General features: G+C 42.0%; 2 protein-coding genes across 2 annotated transcripts; both read right to left on the reverse strand.

Annotated features, from left to right (window-relative positions):
* Positions 1 to 7,068: 7,068 nt before the first annotated feature.
* Positions 7,069 to 8,430, reverse strand: LOC131256703 (uncharacterized). The gene is made up of 2 exons (XM_058257699.1): positions 7,881 to 8,430; positions 7,069 to 7,584 (listed from the first exon to the last, which is right to left on the reverse strand). Exons 1-2 carry the CDS (start codon positions 8,304 to 8,306, stop codon positions 7,402 to 7,404), a joined length of 609 nt encoding a protein of 202 aa, XP_058113682.1. The 5' UTR covers positions 8,307 to 8,430; the 3' UTR covers positions 7,069 to 7,401.
* On the reverse strand, positions 8,367 to 14,975 carry LOC131256304 (uncharacterized). The gene is made up of 3 exons (XM_058257269.1): positions 14,788 to 14,975; positions 8,477 to 9,115; positions 8,367 to 8,433 (listed from the first exon to the last, which is right to left on the reverse strand). Exons 2-3 carry the CDS (start codon positions 8,986 to 8,988, stop codon positions 8,367 to 8,369), a joined length of 579 nt encoding a protein of 192 aa, XP_058113252.1. The 5' UTR covers positions 8,989 to 9,115; positions 14,788 to 14,975.
* Positions 14,976 to 20,945: the final 5,970 nt, after the last annotated feature.

Genomic DNA, 20,945 nt, shown 5'->3' on the forward strand with positions numbered 1-20,945 from the left:
TTTCAATGGTGAGCATTGTCTTTAATCTCCACCAGTGCCCGTCCTAATCATGAGCCATCAAAACGGATGAACGGGGTGGATTTCTCACAAACATTATGGTGGACCCCACCTAGCTTCTGACGGTAGGTGCTTCCTGTAGTTCCGGATCATAGGCCATGGCCGTCCTGTCCCCATCGCTAAGAGATGCACGTGGCCAAATCAAAGACAGTCACCATACTAGTCCATGGTCCATCCATCCACCTTGCATAAATAACCAAAATCTCAACGATCCTGTCCATCCAATCACGGGACTTCATGCGGACGGTTGATTGTCAACACTTGTTTAATAGGTTTAATGTTTGAATAGCGACCAATCCACACAATCGGGGTAGATGCATCATAACCGTTCATTTAATAAAGTCCAATAATTAATAGGCATGGAAAAACAGATGTCATCATCAAAAAGAAAAGGCCATGGTTCGAATCAATCACCCTCGTCTAAACAGGTGAATAAAAAAAGAAAAAAAAACAATAGAATAAAAGAAACGGCTGAGATTGAAATAGAATGTGATTGCTTCAAATTCGAAGGAAGCAACGGTGATCTGCACTTCCAACAATCGTGTAGCAACAACATCTCTTTAGGCACTATGCAAAAGGTGGTCTGTTATTGAATAAACAAAACCCCCGTGTCTGAACTAGAGCCATCAATCAGAATTTCAAATATGGACGAATGGGAACCATATGGTCCAGCAATCCAGACCGTTGATCTGGCTTTTGCACCTCTCCTTAACCATCTATCACTTTCGGTCATATAGTGATAGGGTCAGATATCAAAAATGATTTTTTACAAAAAAATAAAATAAAAAAGGAAAATAATATCATAAACATATAGAAAAATAAAAGAAGAAAAAACAAATGTTGCCAGGTATTGTGGCATGAACCGACGGTTGAGATTCATGCAATCTTCGACTGGACGGTTCGTATCGGCTCCAAGCGGCAGACAGGTTACCATGGACTGGCACCAGCTGTTGACTCAGATATAGAGCCTAGAAAGAAAGAAGAATGAAGAAAAAAGAAAAAACAATCCAAATAATGACGGAAAACCCAGAGGGATTCTGAAAATCAGTGAGAAGAGAGAGGAAGAGGGGCGTTTCATATCTTAACATCTAGGGTTTTTCGTTATATAGCTGAGGTATGCAAGATCCAACCAATAGCAGATGAACACGTGTCAGAATCCTATTCCGTTACGTTGATTACGAGAGCTGCTCGTTTGCGGCCACGTTTCCATGTGGACACGAGGAGCGTGGCTTAGGTGGATCCCAGGAACCACCGAGGAAGGTGGGACCCCTGACTGTGGGGATCAAAGTGACATGTGTGCCTTATATCCACGTTCTAGGGCATTATCGGAAAAAATCAAGCTGACCCAAATCTTAGATGGCCACAGTGCAAGAAAAAGCTGTGATTGAATTCCATCCGTCAAAAAATTCATAGATTTCACAGTATTGTTTATTTGCCATCCAACCTTTTGATAAGGTCATAAAGGCGTGGATGAAAAGACCACACAAAAATCACCTTGATCTAAATCTTTCGTGGCCTCATGCACTATGGTCCATAAGAGATTTAGAACTATATTTCTTGGTTCATGCCCTAAAATGTGCTTCTAAACTGCATGGATGTAGTCATGTATATCCTAGTGGCCACACAATTAGGGGTCCAACCCATCCACGCCCGATGGCACGATGGGTTTGGGTATTACCGCTGCCATGATACAGCTCTGATGGGCTACCTTGATGTATGAGTTTTATCCACCCCACCCGTCAATTTTGCTGTAGCATTTTGGATTTTCACTGTTTTGAATTTTCAAAAAATTCTTGAAATTTTTTTTATTAATTAACTTATAATATCACTTAATGATCATTAGCACTTAATGTTAGTTTATACAGAGGTGGTACTAGTAAAGAATCACACAAGTCCGATTAATCAACCGTAGGAAGCCGACGAATCCGCCCGATCACTTGAACATCAGCTATAACCCCATGATTTACTCACATAGGACCCAAATCTAACCGATCCATCGCTAACTAATCAAGACAATTATCACTAAATTAAAGATCTAACTAAAGCCAAGTCAAATAAGGCTCAGATCTTGACTAATAGACCAAATTAACCCCATTACTCTTTTAGCTTAAAACTGATGGTTTAGAGTAATTATGACCAAATCTGTACTTTCACTAGTTATAAATAGGCCACACTATGAACATAGTTAATCCAAACCCTAATCAATGCCCACGAGAAATCTCAATACCTAATTCATTCCATAAATGCTCCGATTTTCTGAACAAGTTCTAGACCGCTCGTTGGTGGGCCACTAGTTCCAAAATTATAGAATAATGTCTGTCTTATTGGGCTTAACGTCTATCGTGGGAGTCGGACCTCGGTACTGTCTAGAACCGCTCAACTTGAGCCAAAGGACGAGTGCATGAGAAATGCAAATACCCTAAAGGAAGAAGCTGAAACTTAAGTGAATTGGGTCGTCCACTCTTATGCAAAGTTGATGATTTCGGACCGTCGGTTTACGACCAAACTTCACACGTAGAGTAAAGATATTTTCTTGCTCATATCCGTATAGCCGCGGCCCCGATTGACCATCGGTGACCGTTGAACAGACTTCTAATCATATCTGTCGATCGGCGCATCCAAATGGTGGGCCGATCACATCCATACGTAGATCATCATTAGGGCTAACTATCCTACGGTGTATATCAATATGTACACCTTATAGTGGGCCCTAGAGCTTAGAAAGACACTCAAATAGGTCTAGTATAGTAAAAACCTAGCCCTTAGGGCCATTTACACCAAATCTAGCCCTATATAAGGGCTTCTTTTGGGGCACCCCTCTCTCCATAGAAATTTACCTTAGAGAAAAGAAAGAGATGACAGAAAAAGGGGAAGGAAGAGAGGAAGGAGAGAGTGAAGGAGGATGTTATTGGTGGAGGAGCTAAGGAAACTTGGAACCTTAGCAAATCGCCTTCCTTTCTCTCACATCCACAACTCCAAGCTCCATTTCCAACCGATTGGGGGAGGTAAGCACCCATCTTTTTATAATATTTTGTGTTGAGCCATGATTTGCATATAACCCTAAATGCAAGTTCATTTGGCTCAGGATCTCTACGAATCCACCCGCGAGCTTGACAACCTTAGCTCATTTCCTAGAGCTCTCAATGATTCATAGGTGCGGACTATTATTTTTAGGTGGCCTAGCACCAATTTTAGTATGAATCTAATGATTATGCTTGATTAAGTGATGTATTGGACAATCTAGAGAAAACCTAGGAAAGACTTCACTTTGAACATTTCAATCAATGTGAAATGCTATGGAATGTTTGTTGTCTTTCATATGATTGGGTATGTATTTGATGATTGTATGTTCATGTCTTGATTGATTCTTGCGATGTTTTCCTCATAACATGTTTGATGCACTAACCCTTGTGTATTCTTTATACTATGAGGTATATGAAATGCTTGGCTTCCTCTTTAACCCACACCACACACATACACATTTATTTCTTAATATTGTTAGTAGTTGTGATTATAGAGAAAATCTGAAATTGTGTTAGAAGTATGAATGCATAGCATTACTTGTGTTATTTGATGGATTCTAATTTGTTGGAGTGCTATTAAATACCTTTAAAACCCCCCTGGTTGGTCAGGAAATGGAGGTGAGAGAAGGTGGTCCCGTTGGTAGGACCATCCGCGGCTAAATTAGCGGGTTTGGGCGAGTGCGATTGGGCCACAGTAGTTGGACTACATGGGTCGCTTGTACCCAATGTTGCTCATCACGTACTCTCTTGAACTCACCCGGTTTGGCCACGTACTGACTAACCATTGTTTGTTAACCCTGTCTGCTCATGCATGAATGGAACATGGAACACCATTCGCCCACTGAAGCCTATTGATAACCATTTGAAACCAATCCACTGACTAGAGAGCCGGGCATGGTGGAATGAGACACTGTATCCGTGTTGTTGGCCTACGCTGGGGTGATGAGCCTCCCCGTAGTGACGGCGAGTGATTCCACATTTCAGCACCCCCATATGCTTGAGGTCGGGGATGGGAAAATCCGACGGGATCAAGGATTGTAGGGTCTTAGCCTCACACATTAGGGTGTTTTGGCCTTGCAACCAGTTTAGGGCATTGACATCGTGGGGCGTACTAGTTTTCCCAATCTGCTGGATGAACAGAATTAATTAAATACTCGGCTAACATTATTCATACATCGCATTATATAGTATTTGGCGACTCGGCAGTTGAGGTCGCAATGAGAGAGTGTTGATCATGTGCGACCATGAGATGAAGTCGCTCGAGGGAGTGTTGTTGCGAGGTCATGCATCATATCATAATACATGCATATACATTAACAATATTAGTTAGGGATCTGTGAATGTATGTCTTTCATTAAATTCAACATATAATTGATGCTTGTTGTAACTTAAGGCTAATAGTAACCACTGAGTTAGCTACTCATTCCCAATCTGGGATGGTGTTTTAAAATACCAACCAGACCCTTTACTAGATGCAGGTGAAGCGGAGCTCGACGAGCCGAGCGAGGTGAGTATGGATAGGGAAGAGGAGCTTCTCTACTCCCAGACTTTCGGCGGATCCTTCTAATCTGAGTTCGGGCTACCGCAGGGTATGGGCCAGGACTCTAGTCGCTTTGGGTCATGTATCGGTGACACTAGTTTCCTATTTAGATGATTTTAGATTTGTGTTTGGATATTTTTATATTTAGTGACACTTGATATTGCTTTATGACTTACTTACGCTTTATGCTCTGCTAAACTCTCCATTGTTTATGAGATCATCTAAACGTACTTAAAATCTGAAGTCCATTAGGGCACCCATGACACCTGAGAATTCAGGAGCCGAATTCTTACACGGCCCTTGAAAACCCGTAGTATTTCATTTGCTCTGCTACATGACCCTATGAAAAGGTTGGATAGCAAATAAACATCTGCGTGGCCTTAGCAAGGTTTCAACAGTGGGCGTCATTATTATTATTGTTTCATGTCAGGTGGTCCACTGGAGCCTTAGATAAGCCTCATTTTTTTAAAACTTATAACCTAAAATGATATGAAAAAAAATGAAGGGTATGATAAAGCCATAAATCATGGCAGCCCATCGTAGCCCCAGCCTGTGCTGAGCTCGGGAGAGAACGTGGGTAGCACTCCATTCGGGTCCGAGTGGGAGTGTTGTCTGCTAATCGAATACCTCTGTGGGCCTAATGTATATGTTTTATCCACGCTGTCCATCCATTTTGCCAGCTCATTTTATGGCATGAACCAATAAATGCGGCACATCAAAATCTTATGTGGACCACACAACAACAAACATGGGTGATTGAATGGCCACCATTAAAAACTTTTTAAGACCCACTGTAATGTGTTTTTGCCATCTAACCTGGTGATTAGGTCACAAAGACCTAGATGAAGGGAAATCATAAATCTGATCCAAAACTTTTGTGGCTCAGTTCTTAATAGTGGGCGGTCTTTCACTGGTGTAGTCCACCTGAGACATATGACTCCTTTTTTTTTAGCTCGCGACCTAAAATGAGCTGGAAAAATGAATAAAGCACACATATCAACTTTTCCGATAGCATGCAGTACCAAGTTGGTGTTGTGGGATCCCAGTTGGGCCGCGTGCAGCACACTCAATCCACTTCCTCAGTCAGGTTCATATGGTGCAGCCTGCCTCAAGCTCCTGCTTAATGGTTTTGATGAAAGATGTGCACCATGGTGGCACCGCACAAATGCCTATGGTCGGCATCCCATCCCATCATTCGACGTGGTGTGCCTCTTTGAGCTGCGGACCTAGCTGATTTTTCTCCTTATGGCTTAAAATCAAGGGTAGTACATGATGGACGGTGTGGATGTTGCATTTACAACACAGCGGGCCCCACAGACTTGGTTGCTACATCCACAGTGGACGGTGTGGATGTAGTCCATTTGATTAAATTATACGATTCTCGAACGAAGTTTTGGCAGATATAAGGCTGTGTATAAAACAAAACATCCAGAGAGTGGACATGATCTCGTTTTCCTTTCTTCACACACACCCCAAATAGGCCCTGGGACTAAAGAGGGCACCGTCCGGCATGGAGAGCCTGGATCATCTGTAGGGCTGTACATCAAGCTGAGCCGAGTGGAGTCGGGGTGGGTCAAGCTTGGCTTGGATCATCCTTGCTCTCCTCGAGATCAAGCTCGCACTCAGCCTTGAGCTTACCATTGGAGTGAGACAAGTTGGGCAGAGGAAGGGTCAATCTCGGGTTAGTGGCAGGGAGAGAGAGAGAGAGGAAATGGTAAGAAAAGATATGGTTGAAGTTGAAGTTTTAATTTTTAAAATTTTTTTAAATATAATAATATATATAATATAATATATATTCGAGCTCAGTTGGAGTCGAGTCAAGCTCTACTATGTTCGAACTTGGTTTGTTTTCAGAACAAGCTGGGTCATATGAAGCTTGGCTCGCCTCAAGTCGTTGTTCGATTCAAGTCAAGTCGAGGTAGATCGAGCCAAGCTCGTGTACAGCCCTAAATTCATCTGTGGGCCTATTATCTAGGCACGTGGGCTGGGCTCTGGTCTTAGTTATTTCAGCCCGACTTCACGTGTACAGGTCTCCCATTCCTGTCATGTTCTCTACAGGCTAACATCATGCCATTGACCAACCAACAATGTCTCGTGTACAGATGTAAGTCGAGGGTGAAAAGAAAAGGCTAAACGCTCAATAGCTTGGTTCCAATTTTTGGGTGCGTCAGCAAGGGCCATCATATCAACGGTTTGCATCACTGAACCACATACCCAACTTGAACCCAAACCAAATCCTCTTAACTCTAACCAACCCAAGTAGATCCAACCCAAATACAAGTGATCATTCCCAACCGACCTAACCCAACTTGAATTTGCTCAACTTAGACCCAGGCACAACTTGAACACTGAGTTCATAAATCAAATAGAGGCCCTAAACAAGGAAACTCCTGCTTTAAATGTGCTAAAAAAGAAGATTAAAAAAAAGAAGAAGGGGGATCATATTAAGGAACAACGAAAAAAGTACATCCAAGTATTATTCAGAGGAAATCAAATGAAATGTTTGAAATTTCTATCAAATGATCCAGAAACAGCCCATCTACTGAAAAAAAATGACATTTAGAAGTGTATGACACAAATGAAATGTATTTACTTTCACCAATCAACAGTATCAAAGCAAGATATCAAAATGCTAATAGAAATGAGATGTATACGAAAGATGATTGTAATGCAGCTAATTATTCAACCCATGAAAAAGGACCCCACGATATGAGATTTCTCACGGATTTCCTGTTTACAGCCATGCATATAGCTGCAATTCGAGTTCAAGCTTGCGAATGGCTAGAATTCTGCTGGAATTGCTGCAGACGATGGCAGAAGCTTCAGTATAATCTGTTGGACGCAACAGCAAAGGTTGCATCTGTAGGCTACGCACCCCTGTCCACGCTCCCCACGAAGCCAATCCCAAACATCACAACACACATTGAAAGAGGCATTTCCATCTTGGCTCGAACTGGATCCATCCTGCAGCATACAAAAGAAAGATCAGTTACACAAGATCTGCTCATACGGTTAAGTGGGAAATGGCCTGGTTGGATGTACTCTGCCAATCGCATTTGTGTTTGGTGATTTTGGCACACAATATGCATCTTGTTTCCATTATTTTCAGCTCCAAGACAAGATAATGTAAACGCTTTTTCTTATCTTGCTCATGTTTTGGACGGGTGGAATGCAACCCATCTGCCTTGGGCAGCAGGAACATCCAAACACAACCTATAGTACCGTAAAAACACCTTCTAAACAGCAAAGTGGAATCTTACCCCTACTGCAACAGGACTTTCGCTTTCTCTCGCACTTTCATCTTTGACACTGAGCTGCAGGGCTGCAATGGGAGGGCCCGTTTGATCAGAAACAGTGTTGTCTTTTGTAGGCAAGTTTGCAGTAGAGTTCCCATTTTGTGGAAAATACCCTTTGTGAGCACTGTCTAAACCATCCAGCCCTATACATTCAGTACCTCCACTCGTAACCTGATTTCCTTTTATGGAATTCATGTCAAAAGACAACACTTCATATTTCCTGTACCCTGTAAGTCTGTCGCCACATGTAATCTTAGCCTTTAAAACACCTTCACTGACCACTTTTTTTTTCGTCAAACAATCCAACATCATCAGATTGAGACTGATGATGTTCCCCAGTACTTTCCAATTGACAATCTGGTTTCTCAAGCCGATCAACATTTTTTTCATGCAACCCTTTCTTGAATGGAGAGACCACTTCCACACCAGGGAAACCGTCCCTTTGTTGGTTCACAAAGCCCCCATTATCGCATGATACAATTCCAGGCCCTTGGGTTGGAAGCACCGGTTGGGTTTCCTCAAAAGCAGCGTGGCCATCTTTAACAGCAAAAAGCCGAAACAGAGGTCTTGTTTTGTTCAGCTGAGAAGAGTTCCCATTTTGTGGAAAATATCCGTTGGGAGCACCGTCTAAACCATCCAGCCAATCTAAACCTACACATTCAGTACCTCCACTGGTAACCTCATTTCTTTTTATGGAATTCATGTCAAAAGATAACACTTTATATTTCCTGTACCCTATAAGTCTGTTGCCACATGTAATCTTAGCCTTGAATTCTTTTTCCTCAAACTGGTGATGATCATGTGCCTCAATACTTTCAAATGGATCAGCATTTTCACCTCTAGCTGTGCCTGATTCTGTTGTATCTGGGGCTCTCATGCTCTCTCGGTCCCCATTGCTTTCTCGGAACCCTCCAGTAGTAACTTCCTCTTCCTGAACATCAGACTTCTTAGACGCTGCTTCGTCTAGCTTGTTTGAATCTACCCTTGCACCACGAGAGTCTTCCATCAATCCGTGCTGCTCAGGCCTCACAACCAATTTGCCAGAGTTTTCCAGTTCATCAGACATTGCCATTAGTCCAGAAATAACGTGAATATCTAGCTATGATTCTTCAAGGAATGACCTTCGTGAGCTTCTGGATGAAGAGAATGATGGAGAATCCTTTGACATTAAGACCTTTCCCCTACCCACAGGAAAGAATCTGCATAACAACATCATCATGCATACCACATGAGCACTTCAACCAAAAAATGACAATTTTGGGTAGAATCCAAAAAATCTTGGAAAAGAGTCTGGTGGGGCTCACCGCATGTGGTACAGGCAAGTTTGCCCAGACCATGTGGTAATTTCTGCACTTTTGGCAATGGGTGTACTGGTTCTCGATGGCGGTGGTCCCCATCAAACTTGCACAAGATATTGCAATGGCACCTTCTGCACTTTCAATTTGGTGGGAAGAACACCTTGAGAATGGTCCTCACATGTCACACCCAACAACCATCCAATCAAAAAGATTGGATGGCTATGAAATGTACCACGTTATTATTAAGTGCGAGCTCCTGATTATGGATTATTCATCTTTCTGATTGAATTTTCTGTTGAGTGTCTCAATCTGTTACTTCCACTAATCCTATTAAATAAATCATTTCATTTCACCCTGGGGTGATATATGGGAATATGATTACAAAGAGCATGCATATCTCAGTAGTTTGTTTTCCCTGCATCCAGGTTTGTGTAACCGTATAAACAAGTTGGATGACAAATAAACATGCCGGTGCGCCCTAGGAAGGTTTCAAAGGTGGATGTGAGAATAGTGATGCATCGATAGGGTCCACCCATGTATTGGCATCAAGAAAGATGGAGTACGTTTCAAAAATAAAACCCGTCGACAAAATCTTATTGATTACTTTATGGACAATTTAGCCCACTACATATTTGTACTTCTAAACTATTTTTGTTTTCCTACTTCACTTTAATGGCCACACATCAAATGGATAGGATCGTCCATTAGTTGTGATCATTGAGACGTAAGTCATCAATACTAGGGCCCCGCAAATGATCAGATGACAGAGCTGAGAGAGTGGGGAGGATTTCTTGCATAGAGTAGAGAGAAAAGAGTCATCGGGAGAGAGATGGACTTTAAGGGTAGCTAAACACACCAAAAGAGACACGGATTGCCTAAGTGGGGCCGCCATGATATTTGTGACAAATCCACCCATTCATCAGTTTCTCCGTATCATTTTAGGGCGTGAGCCCAAAAATGAGTCAGAACCAAAACTTGACTGGACGACATGACAAGAAACGATGGCAATTGAACGCCTGTCATTGAAACACAATCGAGGCTCACCTTGATGTTTCTGACAAATCCATCCCATCCACTAGTTTTGCTAGAAAGTTTTATGGCCTGAGCCCAAAAATGGGACGTTAGATATTGATGGAGTGACAGGTTGAGCAGCGAGACTCGGTACTAAAGTAACCTCACCAAGTTCTGTGGGACCTACCATGATGTATGTGTTGTATCCGCACTGTCCATCCATTTGGAGAGATCATTTTATGGCATGAGAGAAAGACTGGGAAAGATCCAAAGCTTGAGTAGACCCCCACCACAGAAAAAAGTGGAGAGAGTGATGCCCACCATTGAAACCTTCCTAAGGTCCACTGTGATGTTTATTTGAGATCCCACGTGTTCATAAGTTAAGACAGACATGAAAGAAGGGAAAACACAAATTTCAGCTTGATCCAAAACTTTTGTGGCCCTTAGAAATTTTTAAGGGTGGGCATCACTCTCTCCACTATTTCTTGCAGTGGGTCACTCGAGCTATGGATCTGTTTCATTCTGTCTCATGCCCTAAATTGATATCTCAAAATGGATGGATGGTGTGGATACAACACATATATCATGGTGGGTCCCACAGAACATGGTGACGACACTTCAGTAGAGAGTCTCGCTACTCAACACCTGTAAATGGCTAATCCACATCCCCAAAAATGAGCCAATTCCAAAACTCCCATGAGCCACACGGCACAAAACAATGGGCACTGAATTAGGGGTGCACATCGAACCGGTAGAACCGTGGAACCGGACCGAAATCGATCCAATGGTCTGGTTTGGTCCTGTTCTAGACTGCATCGGTTCCGGTTTCGGTTCCAGTTCAAAATTTCCAAAAACCTTGGATACAGTTCGGTTCCGATTTAGGGCCATGTAAAATCGAACCGAACCGTGAACCGAACCGTTGATCCAAACCGTGGATCCGAACCATGGAACCGATCCTTTTTTCACCTATGTTGCATCTTTCCTGCTGTCACACTTGAGAAGATTACTCTAATGAGGAATTATATGATCCTTAACTTCAGGCTTCGCTCAGTATATTTGGGTTTTCAGTACTGACAAATGGCGCCCAAATGGATCAGTCATCCAGATCACTGATCTCTTGCATTCCACCATGCATGGACTATGTGCCAAAAACATCCAGGTTTGGAAGGTTTCAATGGCTAATTTTGGAAATTTTCATGGGCTGTTGTTGTATTCTCTTTTGTCATGTCGAGGACATTTTCAATGAGTGATTTAAACTTCTAAAACATGGGCCTTACTTTTCATAATAAAAAAATCATTGTATATTGTTCAAACCCTCAAGTTAAGGATCCTACATTTTCTCTTAAGAACCTTAACACCGTACTCTGTCTTTGTTGGCTTAAAGCCACTTAAAAAAGTGGCAGACTAAACAAAAGGTGCTAACACATGCATGTAGTTTGTATCTCCAATTCATGTCACGCCATGCATGCTCCACTTTTCAGAAATTAAAACTGGTGTATATTGTTAAAAGCCCAGAACCGTGGAACCGATCCTGAATTGAACCGTTTTTCACGGTCCGGTTCCGGTTTGGTTCTAGGGTGCTAACGGTCCGGTTCCGGTTCTGAAAATCGTAGAACTGTTAGGAACGGTTCGGTTCCAGTTTCACCCCAGAACCGGACAGAACCGACCCGTGTGCACCCTTACACTGAATGGTCACCATTATAACAATTGTGGGGCCCACTATTATGTTTGTGAGAAATCCACCACATCCAACAGCTTCACTATATCATTTTATGATGTGAGCCCAAAAATGAAGCAGATCCAAAATTCAAATGGGGCACGCAGCAGGAAACACTGGGGTTATTGAAGTCCCACCATTAATACAATTGTGGGGCCTATCGTAATGTTTCTAAGAAATCCATCACGTCCATCAATTTTTTCAGATCATTTTAGCACTACAAACCAAAATTTAGGCATATTCAAAACTCAAGGGCCACACAGTAGGGAACAATGGAGCTTGAACATTCCCTAGTTGAAACACTTAGGACCCACATTGATGTTTTTGACAAATTTGCCCCATCAACTAGTTTCCTTGGATCATTTTAGGATGTTGCCCCAAAAATTAGGAAGATCTAGAACTCAAGTGGGCCACACAAAAAGAAAAAACATATATTGAACACCCGTTGTTGAAACACTCTTTCCTATGGCTGTACACGAACCGAGTTAGCTCAGCTAGCTCGCTGGACTCAGCTTGAAAAAGCTCGATTCGACTCGGTTTGAAAAAGTTCGAGCTCGACTCAAATTGAACCCCAACTCGAATCAAACTCGGATTGAAAGAGTTCGGTGACTCATTACTTTGATATTGATGTTGCTCACCAAGTGTTTGATGAAATGACTTAATGAAGTATCGGCGGGTGGCAAGGAAGGTATGTATATGAAGCAAATACCTTTTTTCTTGATTTTGATATTGCCTACAAGGTGTTTGATGAAATACCTATAAAATTGCTGCTGCAGTTGAAGGTGCAGTCCATGTGTTTGTGAAAATGCTGCACAGGCTAACTCGACTTGACCTGGGCTTGATTTGGCCTGAGCTGTTGACCGAACCGATCCGAGCCGGCCAATCAGGCTCGAGGACCGAGCTGAGTCGAATTCGAGCTAAGGTCAGCTAGTGACTGAGCCGGTACAGCTCGACTCGGTTCGACTCGTGTACACCTCTACTCTTTACCTCTCTCTGGTTTCCATTCAAGTACATTGAAGAAGTCGGGGGCCTACCGTGATGTCTTTGAGAAATCCACCCCATCCACCATTTTAGCTAGGTCATTTTAGGGGGTGGGCCCAAAAATGAGCCAGATCATTTTAGAAATCAGCCTCATCTATACCCACTCCTTAACATGAGTTGGAAAAACAAACGGACGTGGTGGATTTCTCAGAAACATCAATGGGCCCCACCTACATCAACGCTCGCAAGCCAATGTTGAGTTAGTGCCCCATGTGTCCCTCCCATGGCCTTGTGTGGCCTCGCATGCCCCGTGTGCCCCTCCCATGGCCTCGTGTGGCCTCGCTTGCCCTGTGTGCCCCTCCCACGCTAGCGCATCTTGCCACATGGCATCGCATGTCGTTGCAATCCCTCATGTGCCCCTCTTAGGCCATCGCATGCCCTCGGTTGCTCATCTCACGCCACTGCGTGGCCTTTGCTTCGGCAAGACTTTGTTGCCTCCCTTTTCGTGCCTAGCGAGCCTATTCGGCGTCGCATGCGGGGACCTTGGCCGTGTGAGTTTGTAACCCTAAAATATATATATATATATATATATATATATATATATATATATATATATATATATATATATATATATATATATATATATATATATATATATATATATATATATAGATTTTTCTGTGGGAGACTATGTTACACACTATGCTGTTATTTATCTCAAACTCAACTTGAAACCTCAAGCAGACCTGTATCCAAGTCTAAGAACTGGACACGGACCCGGACTCGGCTAGAAACCCGATTAGCCCAGGTAAGGGTTCTGTAGGACAGGACCTAAACCACACCCATAGACAGCCCTACCAATCATGCCACAGTACAGCATACTAAAAATACAAATAAAGATCAACATGGAAATTCAGAACAGGGCTAAACTAGCACACTTTCAGCCATATAAAAACTCAATAAGAGAAGAAGAAAGCTCAAATAAGTGTAAAGGTGACAGAAAAATATTAAAATCCGTATAGTATTGTAAATATCACAGTTACAAATCCAAATTATCACAATCATCAATTGAACAATTGTTTTACAGTTTGCGGCTGTCATGCTTGAGTTCATTGCTTGAACCATCCATTGACATCACCCACATGGATGCATGATCATGTGATCCAAACCATCCTTCTGGAGGACTATTGTGGACACCTCACAGTGCAAAAAGCAACATCAGGTTGTCAGCCCCCACATGGCTGAATGATCAGATGATCCAAACTGTCCACCTGAACGGCCCTACTGTGGACGTCTCGACATACAAGGAGTAAAAACAAATGAACAACGATGGTCCACTGATTGTCGAATCCTCCATTTTCAAATGTCAAGTGAGGAGTAACCCATTCGCAGATATCTGATGTAGGATGGATAAAGAACAACTCAATGAAGGGCCAAGATTGCACAAATTCGGGCTGGAGGGGGCCCCATTTGCACAAACTAAAGCTTTCGATATGTTATAAGCAACACTTTTCATCAATAGATCAATCTTTTTCTCTCGTTTTTTAAGATTTTCTCTTTCATTGTGGATTCAAGGGATATTCTTGAGAAGCAGCTGGTGATCGCCTCTTTCTCAATGCCCACTACGTTAATATCAGTTCTGTGAGCAAAACAGGGTAGGGAGCACCAGGTGGATGCTTCAGATTATCCGACCATACATAGACGTGGGCTCATCAATGATCTCACGCCCAGGCCATAAAAAAAACACATCCGCAACGAAATCTCTAAGACACAACAAAAGAATCAACATAAAATATGCACAATACTCCAAAAGACATTACGATTCCAGAGAGAGAGAGAAACAGAGGGAAATCAGAATCCAAACTCATCAAACACGGAAACAGAAGCAGTCCCCAGAGACTACGAACGCCACAAAGAAGTGAGAAAGATCTAATACAAAGAGAATTAAAACGAGTTTCTTGTTCTTGAAAGAAATAAAGAATCAAGATCGGAAGAATTTGATAATGGAGAAATAAAGAAAGAAAATATCTAAAAAAGAAAAAGAAAAAGGAAAATGACAGAGGGAATTCTAACCGGATTTAAAGATCTGCAAGCTATTGATGAGAAAATAAAAGAGAGAGAGAGAGAGAGAGAGAGAGAGAGAGAGAGAGAGAGAGAATTCTAACCGGATTTTGAAGATCTTGTAGCGATTGATGAGAATGCCGTACAGAGAGAATGCTAACCAGATTACGAAGATCTGCCAGCGATGGATTGAGAAAATGAGACAGAGAAAAACAAAGAGAAGATAGAGAGAGAAAGAAATGCAAAAAAGAGAAATGAATGAGAGAGAGAGAGAGAGAGAGAGAGAGAGAGAGAGAGAGAATTCTTACCGGATTTTGAAGATCTGCAAGCGATTGATGAGAAGACGAGACATAGAAGGAGGGAAAAAGGCCGGAAAGGGTTTTCAGCGATTGCTAAAATCCATAGAGGAAAGCTGTTGCAAGATGAAGAAACTACTCTTGTTTTTTTCCACTTGGGAAGAGAGAAGCTTTAATAGTATTGGGAGAGGGCGCATGGAAGATTTTCCGGACGGGGATTAGCTACTGACATTAGCTACTGACATCGTCACTCGTCAGTGTGAATATCACGTCACCAAGTTCTGTGGCCCACCATGATCTATATACTGTATCCACACCGTCCATCCATTTGGAGAGATCATTTTAGGTGAGGAGAAAAAGAATGAATCGATAAAAATCTAAGTAAACCCCACCACATCAAACAGTGGATTAAATGCCTACTATTAAAAAATTCCCGGGGACAACATATGTTTTCAATCAGGCTGATATTTGTTTTTTCACTTATTCCATGCTTTTTTAAACTTATGAACGGTTTAGATCTCAAAATAAAAATCATGGTAGGCCCAGGAAGTTTTCAACGGTGGTAGCCACTGTCCCCACTGTTTTCTATGGTGTGTTCCAATTGAGATTTGGATCTGAGTCATTATTTTTTTCCTGAACTAAAATGATCTCTAAAAATGGATGTACAGTGTGGATACAACACATATATCATGGTGGGCCCCACAGAACTTGGTGAAGTCACGATATTAGCTACGATGCTGTATGTAGCTAATCTGCTCACAGATTTTCGAAACCTCTGCACTCCCGTTTATAAGTTACCCAAACCGTTTATAAGGTAATTCCCAATGGGATGAAGTGAAAACAAAATAAAAAGATAGCCTGAAGCAATAATTTTTTGGCCAAAAGAAAGCTTCAACGGTGCTCACTGAATTCTAACTGTTTCCTCTCATGTGGTCCAGTTAATTATTATATACACCTAATTTTTGGTTGAATGTCCTAACATAAGCTCGAAAAACGGATGCACGGAGTGGATTTCTTGCAAACATCTATTTGGGGCCCACCCAGCATCTTTGCCCACCACCGACTGCAGTGGTGTGTTGACGTCACTAAGTTATGTGGGCCCCACCATGAGGTATGTGTTATATCCAAACCGTCCGTCCATTTGGAGAGCTCTGTGTAATGCTTGAGACAAAACTAAGATAGACCAAAATATCAAGTGGACCACGCTGCCGAGGTCGGTGGGGGATTGAACATCTACCATTGAATCCTTCTTTGGGGTCAAAGAAGTTTTGTATCAATCTGATATTATTTTTACCTCTTCAACCAGGTCTGTATGACCTAATGAACATATTGGATGGAAAATAGACATTATGTGGGCCCTACGAACGCTTTAACGGTGAGAATCATTGTCACACTCATATTTATGGTGTGGTCCACTTGAAAGTTGGATATGAATAATTTTTGGGCTCATGCTCTAAAATGTGCTCTCCAATTTTATGAACGGTATGGATATAATAAATACATCATTTTGGGGCCCACAAAACTGTGATCACTTTTCAATAGTTGGTACGTTTAGGGTCCTTACTCTTGCTCGGGTGGTAGACTCTCAGGAGTTTCAACTCAGGGTTCGAGTACCCATAGGCGGTGAAATTCCACCAGCGCGAGTGTGTGGGGGTGTGTGTACGTAAAGGGGGCGGGGGGTTCTAGGACCGTCAGCGCTCGTCTACGCAACCCACGTACTCGTTACTAGCATTTGGAAGTGAAGCAAGGAGTAAAAACACGAATTTCGGATAAAAGTTGTTCAGGAGCCCGTGAAAAGGGGAAATGGATTGGCTACTCCCCTGCCACCAGCCAATGGCTGATGGTAGGTGCTCTGTGGGCACCACCATGATGTATGTTTTTCATCCATGACGTCCATCTATTTTTATAGATCATTTTATCTTATGAGATCAAAAATGAGTTATGTAGCAATCTCAAGTAGACCACATTACAGGAAACAATGTTGAATGAACGTCAACCATTAAAAATTTTTTGGGGGACATAAAAGTTTTGGATCAAGATGATATTTGTTTTTTCCCTTCATCTGGGTCTTTATGACCTAATCAACAGATTGGATGTCAAATAAACAGTATAGTGGGCCTTAGGAGGATTTTAACGGTGGATATCCAATCACTATTGTTTTCCTGTGGTGTGGTCCCCCTGAGATATATACCCTTTAATTTTCGGGATAGAGCTATAAATGATCTTTAAAAATGGATGAAGGGAACAGATGAAACACATACGTCATGGTGGGGCCATGGAGCACCGACCACAGCCACCGGGCGGGTGGCAGGGGAGTAGCCAATCCGTTTCCGTAAAAAGGCCCACCATGACATGAGCAATCCATCCCATCCGTCCATCACGAGCCGTATTTAGAACGAGGACCCAAAAAATACACGTCACAGGAACAGTGGGATGGCACGCCGAACATCGAACCTTCCCGAGGCCTACCAACGGGCGCAGCTTCGGTGGATCCCCGGATCCAGTGAGGTAGGTGGGACCCCTGACTGTCGAGCTCACACTGATGTATGTTCCTTAGATCCACACCGTCCAACCATTTTGAAAGCAGGCCCAAAGCTCTAGTGGATCACACCACAAGAAATAGTTGTGATTGAATCCTCATCATTAAAAACTTCATGGAGTTCACTGGAACGTTTATTTTCCATCCAACCTGTTGATAAGGTCACGAGGACCTAGATGAAGGGACAACACAAATATCCTCTTGATTAATCTTTTGTAGCCCCTAAGATGTTTTTAGCGGGCAGTTACTATTGTTTCTTATGCTACGGTCCAAATATGAGTTTTCAATACAGATGTGTGACACGGATGTAGTCACACGTATCACAATTATCCCCACGATCAGAAGTCTCGCTTATTGAAAATGCCCCAGTTCTATGTTAAAACATGGGCCATCGACTGATCCAAAGTCTGGTAACAGGCCGAAGGTTATTGAAAATATTTAGTTTTTTTAAAGGCAAAACTCTTTAGACAACTTTTAGAGTTTTCCATTGGTCAAAAATTCTAGTCGATGGGTTGACTCAACCGATCAATGCGTCTCAACCGATCAATTTAACAGGTTGACAGATTGTGCAATTTTAGTGTAATTGAGATTAGGGTCAAGGCTAGACGTGCTTAAGGGTTTAAGATGGTTTTAAAGAGAGAAAATGATAGGGTTTTTCTCTTCGGGCTTTGAATCGATAAGGTTTTATCACTTATAACTTTGTTATTCATAGTGAATTATCGCTTTGTGCCATAATTTTTTCTACAAAAGTTTTTCTATGTAAACTCGAAGTTTCTCTATTAGATTTGCTTGTGTGATTATGATTACCTTGTTTGATTTCACTCTGTGCTTTTGCAAGTCCCAACAAGTGATATCAGAGATAATATTCTGAAGCATATCAAATATAAAGTTAAGGTATCTATGGCATTTATCATGAAGTTCGATGTAGAGAAGTATCATGGGAAAAATAATTTTGAACCATAAAAAGTAAACTTAGGTCTATTCAACCACGGCCTGTAAGGTAGAACTTATGCCCAAGTCCTGCCCAAACTTATAACAGGCTAAACCCAATCAGCCTGAGTGTTAGGGGTGCACACAGGTCGGTTGGGTCCAATTTTGGGGTGAAACCGGAACCGAATTGTTCCTAACGGTTCTAGGATTTTCGGAACCGGAACCGAACCGTTAGCACCCTAGAACCGAACTGGAACCGGACCATGAAAACCGAATCAGTTCCATGGTTCCGGGCTTTGTAAAATCCAGTCCAAAAACTTTGCAAAATGGACGTATATTCATGCAAGCCCATTTAGCCTAAAGACAAAGCCTTAACACCTGGTCCATTATCCATTTCTACTTGATCTCACTCTCCTTTACTAGGCCTACTTATTGTCTTTGTTTGTGCTTGTACAGTGGCTAAAACCTCACTCTATCAAGCCTTTAAACGAGACAGACCACAGGCCCTTCATCCAGGCCCATTTCCAAAAACATAACCCCATCTCTCACATATAGGGTTTTTTTTTTTTTTTTTTTTAAAAATTAAATTTTTTTTTTTAAATCACTAGTTCGGATCAGTTCTATAAGCCCCTAAACCGGAACCAAACCGTATCCAACGGTTCTTGGATTTTTGGAACCGGAACCGGTGCAGTCTAGAACCGGACCAAACCAGACCGTTGGATCGGTTCCGGTCCGGTTCCATGGTTCTACCGGTTCGTTGTGCACCCCTACTGAGTGTCACGCCCCGAAATTCGGTGCCTGAATTAGCCAGACTTGACTCCGAGTCCCTGATCATGATTAAAATTTTTAAACATTCACAACGACAAATTTAATAAAAATTACATCATGATATATCAAGCATTCATCCAGTATGAGCAGACACATGAGCATCTCACTGCATGGTTGGAAAAAAACAAAAGGAAAAAAAGAAAAGGAAGAAGATGAGAAAAGAAAAGAACAAAAAAAAAAGAAAAAGAAAAAGAACATATACCATTTCTCTTAAGAAATACTAAGGGCGTCTTCAGATGCACTATTGAATAGAATTCCAATTGTACTTCCCTCGTCATTCACATCGACCGACTGGGATCTAAGATTGCAATTCTAAAACTTTCATGTTGGGCTTTGAAGGGAAATACAAGTGATTTGAGAGCAGCTGCTACCTCAAAATGAACACCGGAAACTTCATTTTCTGTTGTTTTGATATAATTGAGAGGGCTGATTAGGATTGTTTGAGCAACAACTCACGTAATCGTTGACCTCTTGCCAATTGATCCTGAGTGGCTTTATCGAGATCATAAGTAAATTGTGCAAAGGCTTCTAACTCTGCAAATTGAGCCCATTCCAATTTTGATTTTCATGGCTTTAATTTGAGTTGCAGATCCCAACATCGAATAGATCTACAGATAAGAATATTTGTCATCTGTGATGGTTCCAACCTAATCCACTTGTGTATCCAAATGCAGCCTAACCCAATAAAACAGTATCATATTAAGATCAATCTACAATGGCTGGCTACTTTTCTTTCACAAAAGTAGACAACATTTAACCAAACAAGGAACCAAAATTCTTCAACATTCTATAGACGGCAGGAATTGAATACCTATTTTTGACACACACTCACACCCATACACACCAAATGGGCACTCAAACCCATGACCTCAGTGTTGAAATGCACATGGTCTACCACTGAGCCACGAGTAGGTACCCATGGCAGCGGTAATTGAATACTCACATACACCAGAATGGCTGTATACAGAAATGGACAAACAGATCTTCCAGATTGTATCATGTCGATACTCCAACATCGAGGCAAGATCCATGCATTGCAGGTATGAGTAGGCCCCTAGTTCAGCAATCCAAACAATTGGTCTGCTGTATCCAAACATGGATGGAATATGCCCCAAAAAATCTTGAATAAGACAATCCTAACCTTTCAATTCGTGGCCTACAAATGGACATTTGAAATGGAACACAGACCATCAGTCCGAATTCAGCTGAAAAATGTCCGAAGATTGGTTGCAAAGATCTTCCAATATGGGAGAGTTACCAAGGTCTGGATTACTGGCCCCACACTAGTCAAAACTGAAAACCAAGTATACCTCGGAAAACCTCAAGGATCCTAAAATTCCTCTTAAACCAACAAGTATCCAGAGGCAA

This window comes from Magnolia sinica, chromosome 9 (assembly GCF_029962835.1).
Source record: "Magnolia sinica isolate HGM2019 chromosome 9, MsV1, whole genome shotgun sequence".
NCBI classification, from domain to species: domain Eukaryota; kingdom Viridiplantae; phylum Streptophyta; class Magnoliopsida; order Magnoliales; family Magnoliaceae; genus Magnolia; species Magnolia sinica.

Bases quoted from the DNA above. Each gene is read 5' to 3' on its own strand.
- LOC131256703 (XM_058257699.1), bottom strand. From the start codon at position 8,306: ATGAAAAAAATGTTGATCGGCTTGAGAAACCAGATTGTCAATTGGAAA. The intron at 7,585-7,880 runs GTAAGATTCCAC...TGTATGCTGCAG, and splicing joins AAAGTCCTGTTGCAGTAGGG to GATGGATCCAGTTCGAGCCA.
- LOC131256304 (XM_058257269.1), bottom strand. From the start codon at position 8,988: ATGGCAATGTCTGATGAACTGGAAAACTCTGGCAAATTGGTTGTGAGG. The intron at 8,434-8,476 runs GTTTCGGCTTTT...GCTGCTTTTGAG, and splicing joins CTGAACAAAACAAGACCTCT to GAAACCCAACCGGTGCTTCC.